This window comes from Ursus americanus, chromosome 12 (genome assembly GCF_024610735.1).
Source record: "Ursus americanus isolate L20-20 chromosome 12, mUrsAme1.1.p, whole genome shotgun sequence".
Taxonomy (NCBI): domain Eukaryota; kingdom Metazoa; phylum Chordata; class Mammalia; order Carnivora; family Ursidae; genus Ursus; species Ursus americanus.
Window position 1 is genome coordinate 50,548,338 of NC_142138.1, and position 18,185 is coordinate 50,566,522.

General features: G+C 37.7%; 1 protein-coding gene and 1 long non-coding RNA gene across 3 annotated transcripts in view; one reads left to right on the forward strand and one right to left on the reverse strand.

Moving 5' to 3' along the window:
• LOC123795167 (uncharacterized) overlaps positions 1 to 18,185 on the forward strand; it is a 55,497-nt gene that overhangs the window by 10,041 nt on the left and 27,271 nt on the right. For both annotated transcript variants that reach the window (XR_015726362.1, XR_015726363.1), the window contains exons 2-4: positions 6,733 to 6,790; positions 9,220 to 9,369; positions 11,211 to 11,326. This is a non-coding gene — a long non-coding RNA (uncharacterized LOC123795167). The remainder of the gene's footprint in view (positions 1 to 6,732; positions 6,791 to 9,219; positions 9,370 to 11,210; positions 11,327 to 18,185) is intronic.
• Positions 1 to 18,185, reverse strand: part of DBT (dihydrolipoamide branched chain transacylase E2) — a 46,957-nt gene that overhangs the window by 5,648 nt on the left and 23,124 nt on the right. Inside the window, exons 5-8 of the mRNA XM_045801685.2 lie at positions 11,193 to 11,314; positions 5,445 to 5,661; positions 4,208 to 4,374; positions 419 to 496 (exon numbers count right to left, since the gene is read on the reverse strand). Of these exons, the coding sequence (XP_045657641.1) occupies positions 419 to 496; positions 4,208 to 4,374; positions 5,445 to 5,661; positions 11,193 to 11,314 (584 nt within the window). The remainder of the gene's footprint in view (positions 1 to 418; positions 497 to 4,207; positions 4,375 to 5,444; positions 5,662 to 11,192; positions 11,315 to 18,185) is intronic.

Consider the following 18,185-nt stretch of genomic DNA (forward strand, 5'->3'; position numbering starts at 1 on the left):
AGAAGAGTTCATTCAAACAGAATGCATACTTTCATTACTTTTCCTATTTCCACTTAAATTATTCTTGTTTTAAAAACTGCAGGAACTCCACTTTGAGAGAGGTTATCTATTTGAGGGGAGGGGATGTAGGATGGTTAACATAATCCATTGCCTGACAGCCGTTTATTTCCATTATTTTAAGCAATAAACCAAAGGGGCTCAAAAAACGGAACTCCATATATCTGAACAGTATCATTAGTAACCAGTAAAACCAATGACAATAACAAATTATACTTCAGTTTAATATTTTATCCCATGTCTTTAATTCTAGTCTAAAAAAAATCACTATTTGAGGTACAAAAGAAGGTTTTCCAACCTATAAGCACAGCTGCACCATTTTCTATTTATAACAAGAACTTTTCCACGACACATAGCCAACCTTGTAAGTTATGTTCTGGCAGTTTTCATCCACAGAAGCATTAAGGATAGGAAACTGTAGTAGTCCCAAGGAAGCAGCCTATTTAACAGAAAGAGAATGCAACATCAGCACTCTTAACTCAGAAAGGGAACTGGAAGCAGTAAGAGGTGTGAGGGAATGAGGGAGAGAGCCCTTATTTACAATGAGCTTAATTTCTAGTCTTTATGTACCTAGGCATATTACTCCCAGTGTTACCTTCAAGCAGTCTGGAACTAGGTCACCCTCATCACTTAAGAATAAAAGATAAAGTCATCAGGCAGCTTGTAAACATCAAGGAGATTTTCAAAATAAGTGCAGAGACTGACCAAAGTACCAAGCAAAATGTCTAAATTCTTCATGAGAAGAATTTTACATGTAGAATCTTACATGAGAAGCAAACCTGAAGTTCAAAAATACATTGCATTAAAACAAAAAGGCAGTAAGCTGTTGCCCTGTGCAGAAGGAACAAGCACTAAGGGCTTCCAAGGGCACTGACCATCAGCGGCTAGTGTTCCACTTTGTGTCCTTGGCCAAGTGAAGGGCACAGCTGGTGTGAACATTCACTTATAGGCCACCTCCCCGAATTGATGGCATTTATGTTTCCCTCCTCTGCTTTCTTCTCCCTTCGTCTTTTTTCCTTTTTTTCCTTCTTACTCAGTACCATTCCTCTTCTGTCCATATTCAGATTTTCCTAACTGTCCCCTAAATGTTCTTTATACCTGTTTTTCTGCCCATCCAGGATCTAATCAAAGTTCACACATTGCATTTTGTCGTCATGCCTTGTATTACATTTAAAAAATAGGTAAATAAAAATGCTTAAGATTGTCCTTCAAGTCCACCCTCCACCTTGGCCTTCATCTAGTCCAATTAAGAGTTCTTTATATGCATTGTGTTAAGTGTTATTTTTCTGTGGGTCAGTGGTCAGAAAAAAAAAAAAAATCATTTCCTTGAACTAGAGAGTTAAGGCAAGTTTTACTAAGCATTTGATTTGACAACTGTAACTTAAATCTTCTTTATATAAAAATCTATAATTAAGGTTAAAGTGTTACACATAAAAACAGTATTTTGAGCACAAACCAAATTTTGTAAAAGAAAAAACAAGGTATGTGTGTCCCTAGATTAAGAGGTCATTTTTTTCCGTATACAATACACTGTAGTATTTTCCAAACGTTCTGAAACTTATATAGGCAGAAAAAATGTCATTTTAAAGTAAAGAAAGTACACTAAATGTTATTTTCAAAATAAAGATAAGGTATTTCATTCAGACTGGAATGATGAAGAAAAACGATAAAATAAATTCAGTATATTAAAAAGCTGGTCTCTCCTTGCTTCAAAACAGATGTCACCAGTGTCACTCACATGTTTTTGTCACTTGTCACTCACATATTTTTAATTCTCCATTTTCCAGCTCCTTCCCTCACTACAGATCTGTTCCAGTTTTTCCAGGAGGGGAGGAGGGCCGATGGAACCTTTCCTTAATCTACCCCAAACAACCACCATACCTGTCCTCTCTGCCTAGGCTCCATCTGCCTTTTACCAGATATTTTTAGTGTCTCTTCTTCCTTGATTTCTATTCACCCACTAAATAACTGGAATCAAGCTTCTACCTCAACAATACTTTATTCAAGCAGTTCTGGCTAAGGCCACTCATGACCTCTTAATTACTAATCCAATAGTAGGTTTGTTTGTTTGTTCCCATCCTAACTTTTTTCTTAAAGGGCTTTGAAATTCATTAAGTAATCTCCACACTCAACGTGGGGCTCAAACTCACGACCCTGAGATCAAGAGTCACATGCTCTACTGACTGAGCCAGCCAGGCACCCCCATCACAACTCTTTTCTTCTTTCTTGGCGTGAGAGGCTGAATGAACAGCCCCAATGGTTCATGCCTCTCGTGTATCCATGCCGTTTGGTGGAGCTTTGCGAAAGCTGACTCTGCGCTCAGTCATGTGACTCTCTTTGGCCAATGAGACAAGAACAAATGTGATGCAGCAGAGCTTGGAAAAAGTACTGGAGCATTTCTGCTTCCTCTCTTCCTCCCTGCTAGTACTATGAGACCATGTGCAGGCTAGCATGCTGGGGAGCTGAGAAAGACAGAAGGGAGAGAAACGAGTCCTCCCTGCCAAGGCTGTCTTATGACAGTCCACCCCCACCAACCTACTAGCTGTCTGTAGACACAGAAGTAAGCTCTGCCAGGATCAGCAGACTGGCCCTGCTTACCTGTGGACTCATGAGAAATAATAAATGGCCGTTGTTTCAAAACACGAAATTTGGGAGTGGTCTGTTATACAGCAAGAGATACACTCTGGCTACTAGGAGACACTTTCCTGGTTTTTCTGTCGTCATACTGCTGACCCCACTTACTCTCTTCCACTGTCTTGGCCAAATCCACTTCCATCTACCCCTTAAACAGTGAAGTAAAATCCTTAGCCTTCTTTTCTTCTCATTTGCACACAATCTGGGTGATTTCATCCACCTGATTCAATGAGTGTACCTAAAAATGACTCTATAGCTAAAATACAGCCCAGATGTCTCCTTTATAGACATCTATTACATCTCATGTTCATAGACCATTCACTTAGTTATTCGGGTAGCTGCTAACAACTGGAGATAAAGACCAGTTTGTGCCCCAGGAGGCTCAGCACACGGTGAAACGAAAACTGAGCAAACACTTGCACGCACTGAGATAAACTGCAACGGGAAAGAGGACTATTTAACGGCGCCAGCCACAGAGGGCTTCCGGAGGAGGCTATTCCTGAACAGAATTTGGCATCTAAGATGTGCAGGTATTTGATCAAAGGAGGAGGGGGCATTTCGTGCGAAGTCACTTATTCCCACGACTATGCAAGCTTCATCTGACCGGAACAGGAGGAGTGCCGGAGAGATGAAGCTAGAGAGGTAGGAAGCAGAGACTCGCAATCCTATTTATATGCCAAATTAAGGGGTTTAGAAACCAACCTGAAGACAATGAAGGAGACCACTGGAAAGAATCAGGGAATAACACGGTGCTTTCATTTATGGAAGATTCATCATGGTGCAGTATGGAGAAAAGGCTGCAGGGAAGGCACACTGGAGTTAAGAGACACCAGTATGCGTTTTTGAGTAAAATAGACCAGAACCTGAAACTTAGCTTCTCCACTTACGAGCTATATATCTAGACAAGTTTCTCAACTTCTCTAAGCCCTAATTTCCTTAAATGGAAAGTGGGAATAGCAATATCTACATGTCAGGGTTATTCCGAGAATTAAAAGAGATGATGTATACAGCACGCTCAGTCCATGGTCTGCCACATGATACCTGCTTCATAAATGGTTATTAATATGAGCTAGACACTGAGCTGCTTACGGTCAGCCGATGGTCTGGTTTTATACCAATCGCAAGGCCTAGAAACGATTCCCAGGACCCTCAACATAAGTTTGTTGAATAAATGAAAATGATACATGTCAGTGATATGCAAGATCAATACCAAGTCTTGTATTTGTTCAAATTAGGATTTTGCTGGAGTGATCCTTTCAGAATTAAAGGCTTTACTGAACTGGCAAGCCAATCCATTATCTAGCTCAGAGAGATGAGCTGATAAAAAAATGACACAAATTTTAATTTTATAAATTCCTAAGAAACAAAGAAATAGTACACTTGTACATTTTTTTTAACTACATGATATGGTGAGAACTAATATTTTTATCTAAATCCATAGTTAACATATTGCATATTTGCAAAACAAAATTGCAATGTCCTATTTAAGCCCTGTTGGAAGTGACTGAAATCTCACCTTTAAGAAGAAGGGCATAAAGGTGAGTTTAATTCCACGAGCCAAAGCAATGGGTTTTAATTCTTCTCTTAATTTAACCAGTTCAGTAAGGTCAACTTCATCACAATATCCAAAGTGAGGTATCTTCAGGGCTGCAGACATGGTCTTGACCATCGCCTTGTGAAAGCCTGGAAAACAAACAAACAAACAAACAAATAAATAAATGAACAAAATTTTTTTTGCATGGGAGAGGGTAAGGGAGAGGGAGAGAGAAACTCTGAGCAGACCCAGTGCTGAGCACGGTGCCCAAGGGAGGCTTGATCTCACGACCCTGAGACCATGACCTGAGCAGAAACCAAGAGTCAGACGCTTAACCAACTGCGACACCCAGGCATCCCAAATTTACATATATTTTTAAATTCTTTTTTTTTTTTAACTTTTATTTATTTGAGAGAGAGGGAGAGAGAGGAACAGAGAATGCTCATCCTAGTGGGGGGAGGGGCAGAGGGAAAGAATCTCAAGCAAACTCCCCACTGAGCATAGAGCCCAAGGCGGCTCAATCTCATGACCCTGAGTCCATGACCTGAGCTGAAACCAAGAGTGGGACATGTAGCCAACTGAGCCACTCAGGCGCCCCTATATTTTTAAATTCTTAAATCCTTTAAACCTTTTTACTAAAATTGAGGGTTTTCTAATGTCATTTACTTTTTTGACTAAACTCTCCCTCTCAAGGCTACCATCTTCATTATGTAACTGAAAGATACTAATTCCAATGCCGGAGCACTGACTGCAGCACAGAACCCAGTGTCAAGTGTAATAGTATTAACAGGTAACTGCCTTTAATGCTGTGGTATATAAAAAAAATATATAAAAGGAGGCAAGCCATGTATTTACTTACTGGCTTTCTTGCAAAGCCACACTTCTGGAAGTTAATCATCCTAAGAGTTTATAAATATCAAATCAGAGCTAGCTATTTCGATGCTAACTAAAACTTATGTTTATAATCCTGAGTCTTTAAAAAAGAACAATTATCACTATATAAGTTTATATTCCAAGAAACCTGCTAACACATTACTCTTCAGAAATTATCAGTAAAAATTAAAATATTTCCTGGTAAAACTGTTATTTCACCATTTAAAAAAGTATGATGAATTTGAACTTCCCCCCAAGAATTGAGAACACCATATTATATACCTGGATCTATTAAGGTAAATTTCCCCAAATAACTTGTAGTAGTACCTTGCATTACTGTTGTTACCTTTTATGGGTTCTGTTCTGTCTTTGCCTGTGAATATTGGAGGTTTCAATATCGGTATAGGAACAGTTCTGTCTTTTGGTTTTGGTGGAGGTGCCACTATTTCAGCTTTTGGAGAAGGAGGTAATATAGCTCCAGTCTGCTTTTCCAAATAGTTAAGAATATCTTCTTTAAGTATTCTGCCATCTTTTCCTGAGCCAACAACTTCACTCAGCTTAATCTAAAAAAAAAAAAAAAAAAAAAAAAAAAAAAAAAAAAAAGACACATTTTAATGTTGAAAATAAAACCAATGTAGGAAACAAAGGCGAAAGAAAAATTGAATTTCCTTACTACTTACAGCCCACTGACAAGTCCTTGAGATAGGCAAAGTGACATTCCTCCAGGAAGTCAGCTGCCTCGATGTTAATACTTTGCTAAGAGCAAAAGGCAATCTTAGCTTAACATTATCCTGACCTCAGGATCCTATAAGTTGTCTTTAACGTACAAAAATTCCTTTGGAATCTTCCTTTATCTCTACCCCTCAAGACATATGTTGGCAATCATCCCCCAATCATATGACCCACTGATGCATATCTGAAGGGTCTCATAACTAGGGTTTGATTAGACAGTAATAAATAACCTTTTCCTAACAATAACTAGCCCCCTCAAGGTTTTGGAAACCTTGCTTCCAAAATTCCTTAGAGATTTATGCTATCCCTAACCCCCTCCCAACTTGAAAGTATATAGTGAGCCACTCCTCATGACCCCAGGGCAGCTCTTTCTGCCCATTGGTCCTGTTCCCATGCGTTAATAACACCACCTTTTTGCACCAAAGACGTCTTAAGAATTCTTTCTTGACTGTTTGCTCTGAACCCCAACATTTTCCTACATCAAAAACTATCCAGAAATAAATATATCCATCATTAAGGTCTCTAAGTGGAATTTAATCAATTGAAGGTAAAAATAATCTCTGCCCAATATAAATTTGTATAAGGAAATAACATTCTTATTTTCTTAATAGAATGCTATAAACTATAGCTACCCTTCCTGTATAATCATTTCTTACCTTTTTTACTCATTTGTTACTTTTGTATATACTGTTCATTTGCCCATGTGGTAACAATGCAGTATCTACATTGTATATAATCCATACCTATGAAAACTTACATTTTATAAACAGTCAACTATTTTTAAACTTCTTGCATAGTACTTAATAGATTTTTTTTTAATTTTTGGAGACTATATAAGAACTGAAAATTTAAAGAGTTAAACACTACAGCAAATGTACACCAATGTTTCTGATCTTTTGTAGACAGCAAGATGGATTCGCTCAGGTCAAGCAGTGACATAAGCAGCCAAAGGCATTGCAGGTAAGACCAGAAATCACCGAACCCAGCACAGTACTAGGGTCTGATCATCAGTGAGGTCGTGCAAACCTGGAAGAATCAGAAACTGGTAGTCATTAGAACCAGAAGAGGCCTGCCAAGTCCCCTTAAACTTTAAAAAGGTTAGACCTCTGTAGCAAACAGACTCTCCAGATGCTGACCCTTCCACATCTGACTGCATTAAAAAGGCAACTGCCACCAAAGGTTCGCCCGACTGACTTGTGAACCTAAGAGTCCCTCCGCTGCCTGACCACAGTAAGCAGCCTGCGCCAAGAGCCCACCCAGCCCAGACGCAGTCCGCTCCTCAACTGTGCACTCAGGGACGGACTTGGTGTTACTCCTTATTGTATCTTGTTTGTTGTGCGACTTTACATTGTACTTTGTTTTGTGTGACATGTATGAAGCCAGGTTAAAGGCGTAGAAAAATGTCATTGAGTTTAGAATCCCGAACCTGCTTTACAATTATGTTAACCCTGCTTTGTGATTGAATAAAGCTGACACCGTGGAAAGACACAACTCATGTACATGCCTTTATAGCATGTTCGAGACAACCTGGCCATCAGTAAACTAGTAATACTTAAAATAATCATCATACAAAAGCCCTCTCAGTTTTTTTCTCACAGTTGTTTAAGATAAATACAAAAACTGAAATTAATTTTACTGAGTAAATTTAAATTTACTGTGAGTTTCTCAGCCCAAGTTAAGTGTCAAATATGTATTTTATTATTTTGTTTGTTCTTCTTTTTAAAGAGTTTATTTATTTGAGAGAGAGAAAGAGAGATCGCCTGCCTGAGCAGGAACAGGGGAGGGGCAAAGGGAGAGGGAGAGGAGAAGCAGACTCCCCACTGAGCAGGGAGCCCTACAGGGACTCAAAATCAGGACCCTGAGATCATGACCTGAGCCAAAGGCAGATGCTTAACCAACTGAACCACCCAGGCGCCCCTTATGGTTTCTACATAATAATAAATGATGTAATTCCTCTTTCCACTAGATACTCATTGTGAGATTGTGATTTATAGTAAGTCTATTTTTGGTCCTTCTCCCCATTTCTGGCACAGAGCTCCTAAAACCCTTGAAAGGACCTGTGTAAAGAGGTCTCTTTTGTTATGTTAATGAACTTTTGGATAGCCCTCAGGGAACTAAAAATGGAGGCTGGTTGCCAGGGGAACCAACCCTGTGATTAGAGGTTTGAAACTTTTAGTCCCCTACTCCAAATCTGGAGAGGGGAAAAGGGCAGGAGGTTGAATCAGTTGTCAATGGATAATGATTTAATCAGTCATGACTACTTAATAAAGTCTTCAAAGAAAACCCAAAAGAACTGAGTTTAGAGAGCCTCCAGGTTGTAAACACGTGTAGATTTGGGGAGAGTGGCACACCTGGAGAGGCCATAGAACCTCTATGCCTCTTTCCACATATCTTGCTCTGTGTCCCTCCACCTGGCTGTTCTGGAGTTGTATTCTTTTATAATAAATCAGTAATCTAGTGAGTAAATAGGTTTCCTAAATTCTGTGAGCTGCTCTAGCAAATTAAACCGAAAGAGAGGACTGTGCGGACCTCCCATCCATAGCCAATAGGTCAGAAGTACAGGTAATAACCTGGGCTTGCGAATGGCATGCTGACTTGGAGGGTGTCAATGGAAACTCCTATCGGTAGCCAGCTGGTCAGAAGCATAGGTGATAACCTGACTTGAGAGCATCTGAAGTGTTGTGGGGGAGGGTGAGCAGTCTTGCAGGAATGAATCATTAACCTGTCAATTCTGACACTATCAACAGACCTGAATTGTAGGATATCCAATTGGTGTCCAGAGAATTGCTTGTTGTTATGGGAAACATCCCCACCCCCAATACACACACAGGAACTGGGTCCAGAAACCTAAAAGGTTCATGATTCTCTCTGGAAACACTGTGATCTGGCTTCATTTAATCCCCTTCTATATTGGTACAGAGATAAAATGTTCTCATTAAATTTAATTGTTTAAATAAAAAGACACATAAGCTTAGATGACAGCTTCATACTTCCTGTGTATTTATTAATTTCTCAGGGTTAAGTCCTGCATCATTTGTATTAGTGCTTCTCTAACGATGACTTCAGAATAAAGGACTTTATCATGTCAAACATTTAGTTTATAACAAAGAATTCTGGGGATTTTAATAATTTTTAGATAATTTCAAATAACTGTAAATGACACTGGTTTTTAACTTAAAAACAAATATAATTCATAAATATGTAAACTGCAGAAAAAGAAAAGGTGATTTATAGTAAGTAATCTAGTAATTTCTGGTAATTACTGGTAAATACAAATATTCTACTAATCATATACATCTTCAAGAAATGGTATAGGAAAGCAAAATCATGCATTGCTATATGTAGTTTCGCTTTTTTTCTTTTTTAAAGATTTTATTTATTTGAGACAGAGTGAGACAGTGAGACAGAGCACGAGAGGCAGAGGCAGAGGGAGAAGCAGGCTCCCCACTGAGCAGGAAGCCCGATGCAGAGCTCAATCCCAGGACCCTGAGATCATGACCCAAGCCGAAGGCAGTCGCTTAACCGACTGAGCCATTCAGGTACCCCAGTAGTTTTTCTATATAACTAAGAAAAACATTAGTAAAATACTTTATAACTTTCTTTTTTTTTTTTTTTTAAGATTTCATTTATTTATTTGTCAGAGAGAGAACACAAGCAGGGGAGCAGCAGGCAGAAGGAGAAGCAGGCTCCCCGCTAAGCAGGGAGCCGGATGCAGGACTCGATCCCAGGACCCTGGGATCACAACCTGAGCCGAAGGCAGAGGCTTAACCAACTGAGCCACCCAGGCATCCCTATAACTTTCAAAGAAATACATAACATCAATCTTTCATCTGATGCCCTTCACAATGTAGTGTTCCATATTATTTCTATTTTCTATTATGCTCAATAGTCTTCATATTGAACACATTTAATCGCTACATAAATTTCCATTAAAGGTTTAAAATATAATTTACCTAGGGGCACCTGGGTTGGCTCAGTTGGTTGAGTGCCCCGACTCTTGGTTTCAGCTTGGGTCATGACCTCAGGGTCCTGGGATCGAGCCCTGTGTTGGCCTCTGTACTCAGGAAAGTCTGCTTATCCCTCTCCCTTTGCTCTTCCCTCTGCTCTCTCTCTCACTCTCTCTCATAAATAAATAAAATCCTTAGCATAATTTACCCAAGCATATCCCTCATTTTGAACCTGTATGTGCCTTCTCACTTTTGGCTATATAAAACACTTGGAAGAACGTATCCTAGATTATTTCCTTGGGATAGTCTCCCAATGGTAGGATAAGTGTCTGAAGGGATATGAACATTTTAATGACTCATTACGTATTTCTAAAATGTAAGCTTTTGTTTTTTCCCACTGTAACTTAACCACCTCTCTCAAAACAGACAAAAACCCTGCACTATGAGGCGCAGTGCAAAGAACCCAAGTTTGTAAGAGAACAGATGTGTTCAAATCCCCAGTTCAGCTACTTACCTGATTTGAGGCAATTAATCAGTTTCCCTGCCCTTTCTCATTTGCAAAATGGGGATAATCCAAACTACCCTGCAGGATGGCGGTGACGACTGGAGAGAATGTGTGTGTACACAGTGTATGACTCATAAATGCGCAAGTAACGGACGCAGTAATTGCTGAGGCAGTATATTATGATTAAGGGTACTAGTTTTGGAGTCACAGAGACTCACTTCAGAATCCTGGCCTCACCACTGTGTTAGCTGTGTGACCCTGGACCTGTTATTTCACCTCTCCAAGTCTCCAAATAGCCCCTGTAACTGACAGTATCATTGTAAAAATTAAATGAGATAATGTATACATACTGATTCCAGTACCTGGGAGCCACTTAGCCCTGGATAAGCGCCAATGACTGGCTGATAAGAGGGAATACAAAAGGCTGGTCTCCTTGTCTCAAGTCAGTACAATTTCAATGGTTTTTCCTAACCCCATTGGATCAGATCCTTGAGACCACATTCTTGCCCGGCCCATTTCCCTTCTCTATCTGCTTCCCTCATTCTCAGAAAAGTTATTCCCGCCCTCAATCAATCCATCACATGCATCCAAATCCCTGTCTCAAGCTGGCTTCTAGGGGACCTGACCTAAGACACTAGTATTTACAAGTGTCCAGTAGATGGTGGCCCTGACTTTTATTAGGCTTTAAGGAAAAATAATAAAACCACACTGCTCAATTAATGTAAGTAATAAGTTTGCAATTTCTCATTTCTCACTGGTGCTTTTCTGCAACACTTTTCAGTAACACACATTATCATTTTTCTCTAATCTCAACTTGAGCCATCTGTTCATGGAACAGTTGGCTAACTTTTCATCACTACAAATGTGTATTTTCTATGTAACCTCGCACTTAAATAATAAGACAACTTACATTGTTTTCCATTGCTAGGCGGCGAACTGCAGGAGTTGCCAGTGTTTTCTGGCCCTTTATCTCTTGGTGTGTGTGCTCATCATGGGACACAGCAGGAGTTTCAACCACATCTTCTTCTGAATCTGGTCAACAAGGTAAAATTTTACTCTTTAGTTGAAAATATTAAAAAGTAAAAAAAAAAAGCTTCATGGCTTATAATATATAAATAAATTCAACTTAAAACGTATACTCAAAAGCATACTAGTCAGGCTACTTCAAAGTGGGAAGACACAACGTCACAATGCAAAACAGACGGGGTGGGGGGGAAGGGAGGTACAGGCACCTAGTGCTGTAGAATGTTGATTATTACCTGGTGTTTACTTCATTTCTGTTAGAATCATGCAGCAGCTACAAGTTAAAAAGTGAGAACTTCTTCAATACATTTTTAAACGTTTTGTATTTTAAGCACTCCCCTAACAAATTTCTCATTTATATTTGCAAATGGTAATCAATAAAAATCCAATGTGAGACAAATGACATGAAAGAATCATATAAAATCTGTGACAATCTTAAAGCACTTTCCTAAAATAAAGCATCTAACATTTTCCTCTGCTTTGAAAACGGTTTAAGGAATGCTGTGGAAGATTTTATTTTCATGGCTAATGCTAATTTGGTTGGTCTATTCTCTAAATCTAGAGTGCCAACAAATAAAAAACTACCCCCAGGCTATTCGCATGTATTTCTACAATCAAAAATAAAAAAATTCTGAGAGCATTTAATTGTCAAGGTCTGATGCTTGGAAATCCATGCTGTACAGCAGAAACCTCTGTGGGAATGAGTGAATCAGAGACTAGGCCGCTGAAAGCAGGCAACTGAATTTGCTCTGACATTCCATTCAAAGCAAATCACAATTCTCCACTGCTGTACCTATGGAAAGACAATCTCCTTCATTCTTCCTCACTGGTCTATGAACTGGCCCAGTGGAGCTCTCAAAGTTCCCCTCAAGGTGAGGAAGGGAAAACAAAACAAACAAAAAACTTGTATTGAGCACGTAGGGTAGCAGACTATGCCACCCCAAATATGCCACTTTCATATACTGGTTATTTTGAGCTGTAGGCACTTGAAAAACAGCAAATGCAGGGAAAGGCATTCCCTAAATTCTCCAGTGCCTAAAGACAGATCGTCCAGAAGGAACTCAACTGTCATAAAGCCTTTTCATTCACCAGGGAAGATTGACTCCCATCATAGGAGAGACTAGAAGTCAGCACTATACTTGAACTTGGACCCAATTGTCATACCTCCCATCTGTTCTCTAAGGGCCCATTCATCTCCCCGAAAAAGCCAACATCCTAAGAAGCCAACATCCCACTTTCCCTTTCCCTATCAAAATGATATTTAAGCCTAAACTCTAAAGCCATCTCTTTGAGTTACTCATCTTTTCCTGGTACAGATGAGGTATACATGTTAATAAACTTCTGTTTTTCTCTTGTTAATCTGTCTTGTATTACAAGAAGTCTCAGCTAAGAACTCAGAAGGTTAGTGGGAGAATTACTTTTCCTCCCCCACAAGCACCTATTATATGTCAAATGCTACACTAGATGCGAATTCATAATTTAATCTTCAACTGTGTAAGATAGGTGTTATTACCCCATTCTACAGCTTAAAAAAAATTGACACTTGAAAGATGAAATGATTGGCTTAAGTTCACACAGCTAAGAAACCGTGGAGCTGGGATTCATTCCGAGGGCTGCCTCACCGTGTGCTGTTTCCATTAGTTCACGACCCTAGTAAATTTTCTTTGTGGTCACAGAAGCTAGAATACAGCTCTTATTGTTCAAGGTAGAGTTTTGTTGCAACTTGAGAAACCCTGTAGTATTGTCCACACTGTTAAAGTTATTGGAGAAACTAGTAAGAAAGATGAGCATTAGGAACTAAGATAAAAAGGGAACCCAAGGAGATTCAATTGCAGGAATTCCAAATAAAACCTGAATTAATGTGTATTTGCTGGAATATGAGAAATGTATAAATGCCCAGAAATATGTAAAAGTTATATTTCCAAAAGATTACTGAATTTACTGCTACTCACCTTTCGGAAAACATTCTGATATGTGACCAAGTAGTACAGCCTTTTAGAGTAATTTGGGTATAAATATGAGTAATAAAACAAATTCATTGGTTAGAAGTTATTTATATTATATATTATTTGTAGTAGTCAGGTAATTGCTGGAAGAAAGCTCTCTTCTGCACTAAAATACCACCTTCCTACATAGTACTTTAAATCATTTTCTAAGTGTTTTTATACATATTTTCTCCTTTTATGATTATAATACTATTACAGGAATGCAGGGCACATTTCTCAATTTTACCAATGTAGAAACAGACCCTGGGTGGAGGGGGGTGGAGTTAAGGCTAACCCAAAATTTCATAACTCTCCCCCAAGTGATACGATTTTCATGGTTCTAGCACTATAATATGTGGGATTTTATCCTTTCAGTGGTGGATTTAGAATACACAGTTTTAAAAGCCTTACTTAAATTTTTAAAAAGAACAAAAGAACTCTGGTAAATAAGCACTTTTTGTCATGAAAACTGTCGATTTAATGTTTCCAGAATTCCTCATGTGATGCAAATTTATAATAGAACTATTATTTCAGATTAACTAAATAAAAAATTAATTTGAATTAGTAAAAAAATGAAAACTGACGTTGCAATATTCTTAAGTATTTTAAGAACTATTTCTAAAAACTACATTAAGTAGTCAATTAATTCACTTAATTGGGGAAATTCTTGTAAAGAAAATGTTTTGAAATACTAAAGCACTCAAGGGCATTTGAAAGAATTTGTTATCATAAAAAGTTTTAAACTTTTCTCTCTACAAAACTGCTTAGGAAGATCTTTCCTTATAGAACAAATGTAAACTCAGTTTAGTTCCTTTATAAGTGATCATAAATTGAGAATTGTGATACTCAAACCAATGAGATCCCACTGCATTTTCTTTTTCACATCAAATTACTGAAACAGCTAATTCAATCAACTCCATCTACAACTGGCTGAACAAAACTAAGTTACAGCTGCCCTTTATTGCCCACTTATTATGCCCAGGCATTATATTCTGCAATTTATATCACTGAGTATAATTTAATTGAATGACATACTATGTTCTTAGAACTGTTTTATGTTAGAGATTATTTTTTTAAGATTTTATTTATGTATTTGAGAGACAGGAAGGGAGAGACAGCATGAGTCGGGGTGGGGAGGAGAGGGAGAGGGACAAGCAGACTCTGTGCTGACCACAGAGCCCTACGTGGGGCTCAGTCCCACGACCCTGAGATCATGATCTGAGCTGAAATCAAGAGTCAGACACTCAACGGAGCCACCCAGGCACCCCTCAAAGAGCTTTTCTTTAACTCAGAACACTGTATCAATACTAGTAAGCATTGTAATATTAAAAACTCTTTGTGGGGTGGTGCCTGGGTGGTACAATTAGTTAGACGTCGGATTCTTGGTTTTGGCTCAGGTCATAATCTCAGGATCGTGACATCAAGCCCCATGTTGGGCTCAGCATGGAGTCTGCTATGGATTTTCTCTCCCTCTCCCTCTGCCTCTCCCACTCGTGCTTTTTCTATCTAAATAAATAAATCTGTAAAAAATAGATTATAAACTCTATGGGACACCTAATTTATGTGTTTATAGCAGATTTTCATAAATATGAATATGAACAGTGCTAGAAATTCAGTCCCAGTGTTCTAGATGCAGAATGGAGCTCATACTCATAATCTCTGAACAGAATTTTCAGTGTAACAAAGTGGTTAGGAATACGGGCTTTAGAATTAAAAGAGCTAGGGTCAAATCATAGTTCGCCAGGTACTAGCTATGTGACCACAGGCAAAATATTAAACCTCTGTGGGTCTCAATGATGCATGTTTCAAATGCAAATAATAATCTAGATAACTTAATCTACGTGATTACATGAAATAATGTATATATAGCATTAGCACAGAGAAAGCATGCAGTCAATGGTAGATGGTGATGTTAAAGGATAAATACAATATAATGGAAGGATAACATTAGTTTTATATAGAATTCTGCTATAGCTTATGTTTCTCCTTCTCTTTCCTTAATACTTCCCCATGGTGGCAAGACTCCTCAATGAGGATTAATTAGGTATAGTAGTAGTGGTCAGACATTCTGGGAACTTAATTCTGCACATAGCTTTAGGATCAGAATACCTAAAACAGCTGCCACATGGCCTCAGCATTAAAACCATGCCCTTGCTCCAGAAAAAAGGAATGTAGACTCCAGATCTTAGTTTCTCTTCTTTGTACCTACTTCTTAACAAACTTTAGCTATCGGTGTTCCCAGAAAGTCAGGAAGGAGAATCATGGCCGGGCACAATGACGATGCTAAGAAGTAGGCTGAAAAACCAAAAACCAGATGCAGAATTGTGTTGTTTCCAGAATAATAAATGTTCATTAACATGTTCTTGTGTAATCAAAAAAGATTCTAGGCTATACTCAATACCCTCACTTTAAGAAGGAGTAAAATATATAAAGTTAAAAAAAATAAAACTTACGATTCCCCTCAAATAAATGATTTTGAGAAGTTGGTATAAAAAACTTCAGCTATTTAAGAAAGTGAGGAGCCATCTTACTTTGTTAAATAGAGACTAGAGAAAGCCAGGTTAGCTGTAAAAAGAATGAATGGCAATATACTTATAACTGAGTTTATAGCAGACATGGAATAGCTTTGATATAATCTTGGTAATATTAAATAACTGGATTTCAACTTATAATATATATTTTTTGATAGTATATGCCTTCTAGTATATGTGCTGTGGACACGAGCACAACAGTATATGCCTTCTAAATGTCACACATCCAAGGTAGCATAAGTGAGTCCAGTTTATCCTTGATATTCTGGCCTCGAAAAGCAGACAACAACACCATGTTACAAAAGATAGTTACACACACACACACACACACACACACACACAAAAGACAGTACCACAGAGTATCATTTAAACAAGCATTAGAAGACAGGATTAATTTCCAATACTACTATTAAGATGTCTAGTTTTGATCTCTTATACCCTTGATAGTTCTATGCTATAATTATTTTCCACCTGTAAAATGGAAATAATGTATATTAAGCTTCTAAAAGACTTTTTGTTCACTAATTTTTGATTTATAGTATAATTGGTTTTACTAGCACGAAAGTAAAAAACAATATAAACAAATTGAATATTATTACAAATTCCTGCTGAAGAAAAGGTATAAAAAATATTTAGAAACCTTTCCCATTTCTGAATTAAGAAGAGTCATATATAAATGTCTCATTAAATTGAATCTACTGTTCTAGCGGTTTGCTTATATATAGGTTATAATACATAGTTTATTCTCACAGTAAAAAAATACAATAAAACACAAATATAAGAGCAAAAAGGCATATATGCAAAAATAAAACTACAATGTAAAATAATTGTTCAGATTACACTCTGACTAGCAAACAAAACAGAATAGCTAGCAAATGATCAGTTCTCTATGAGGAATATTAACAGATAATTTTTATTCTGAACATAACCTATGCAATCTCATTTTTTTACAAATAAACCTCACATACGTAAAATATAAAACTTGATAAACTTGAAATATGCATATGCCTATAAACCATCACAACAATCAGGATAAGGAACATATCCACCGCCCCTAAGAGATTCCTTATACCCAGGCAACCACTAATCAGTTTTTGGTCTTTATATTAGTTTGCATTTTCTAAAATTTTATGCACATAGACCATATAGCATGTTCTCTTTTTTGTCTGGTTTCTTTTGCTCAGCATACATTTTTGAGATTCATTCATGCTACATAGGAGATTAATTTTTGTGAAACAATTCTCTAGAAAAAACACCCCTACTCTGAAACAGCTCTTTGACTTTGTATTTTGCTATATATCAAGACTTGTTAAGTTGAATCTCGTTGAAAATGCCAAAATAAACTCTAAAACCAAACAATAAAAACCCTATAAGTCTCGATTGTTTACTTGTTCATACAAATAATTCATTGTTTTGGATGGCCTAAATTGGTATCTAATCTGGCCTAAAACACCTGACTGGGTGTTCTAATTTAATGACATCCATAATAGTGCTCAGCATCTTTGCTTGCCTCAGTTTGTGCCCAGACTGATGCTCCCTGGTGGTCTAGTGGTTAGAATTCAGCGCTCTCAGTTTGTGCCAAGAGTATAACCCTCTTGCCTTTTTAGGTCCTTACTGAATAATAATAATAATAGTCATTGATCCATCAAAATAATCTTGTGTTTCATGTAATTTTAAAAGGAAATTCTTTTTTGTTTTCAATATTCTTAAATCATGCCTTTCAACAGAAATTTGGAATCAAGATAATAGGAAGCACCCTTACTACCTAAATTATGGTCTCTTGTCCACTCCACATTACAAGGAACAAGAGCCCTGAAGAAATGGATAATTCCAGATCTCGGGTAGGGAACATACAAGGTGAGTCCCAATCTTCTTCTTGTGCCAAAAGCAAGAAAGCTTTTGAAAATTAATGGAGTCATATGTAAGAACGCATAGGAGCCACCCTGAAATGGTCACTACTATTAACAATTTCAGCATGAAAAAGAACAATTATAATAGATTTAACACAGCAAATCAACTGAATACACACAAAGAGAAAGTTGGAAATTTAATATCACTATTAAAAGCAACTCCTTGGTAAGGGAAAAAAATTAAGCATTTATTTTGTCTTTCCAGTAGGAACTGTATTTCGGAGTAACTAATAGGCCCAGTTGATGAGGGTGAAGCTCCACTTTACAGAATGCCAGCTAACAATGTAAAAAGAATGACAGAATCAAAAAATCATCATTCCACAACCCCTAAAGCAACTGTCGATTTAGACAAGGATTCTCAAATGATTATAAACTATCTACATAGTGCCAAAGTAACAACATATAGATAACTTCCAGGCTGCAAAAGGTAAAACATAACTACAGTGGTGGGGCA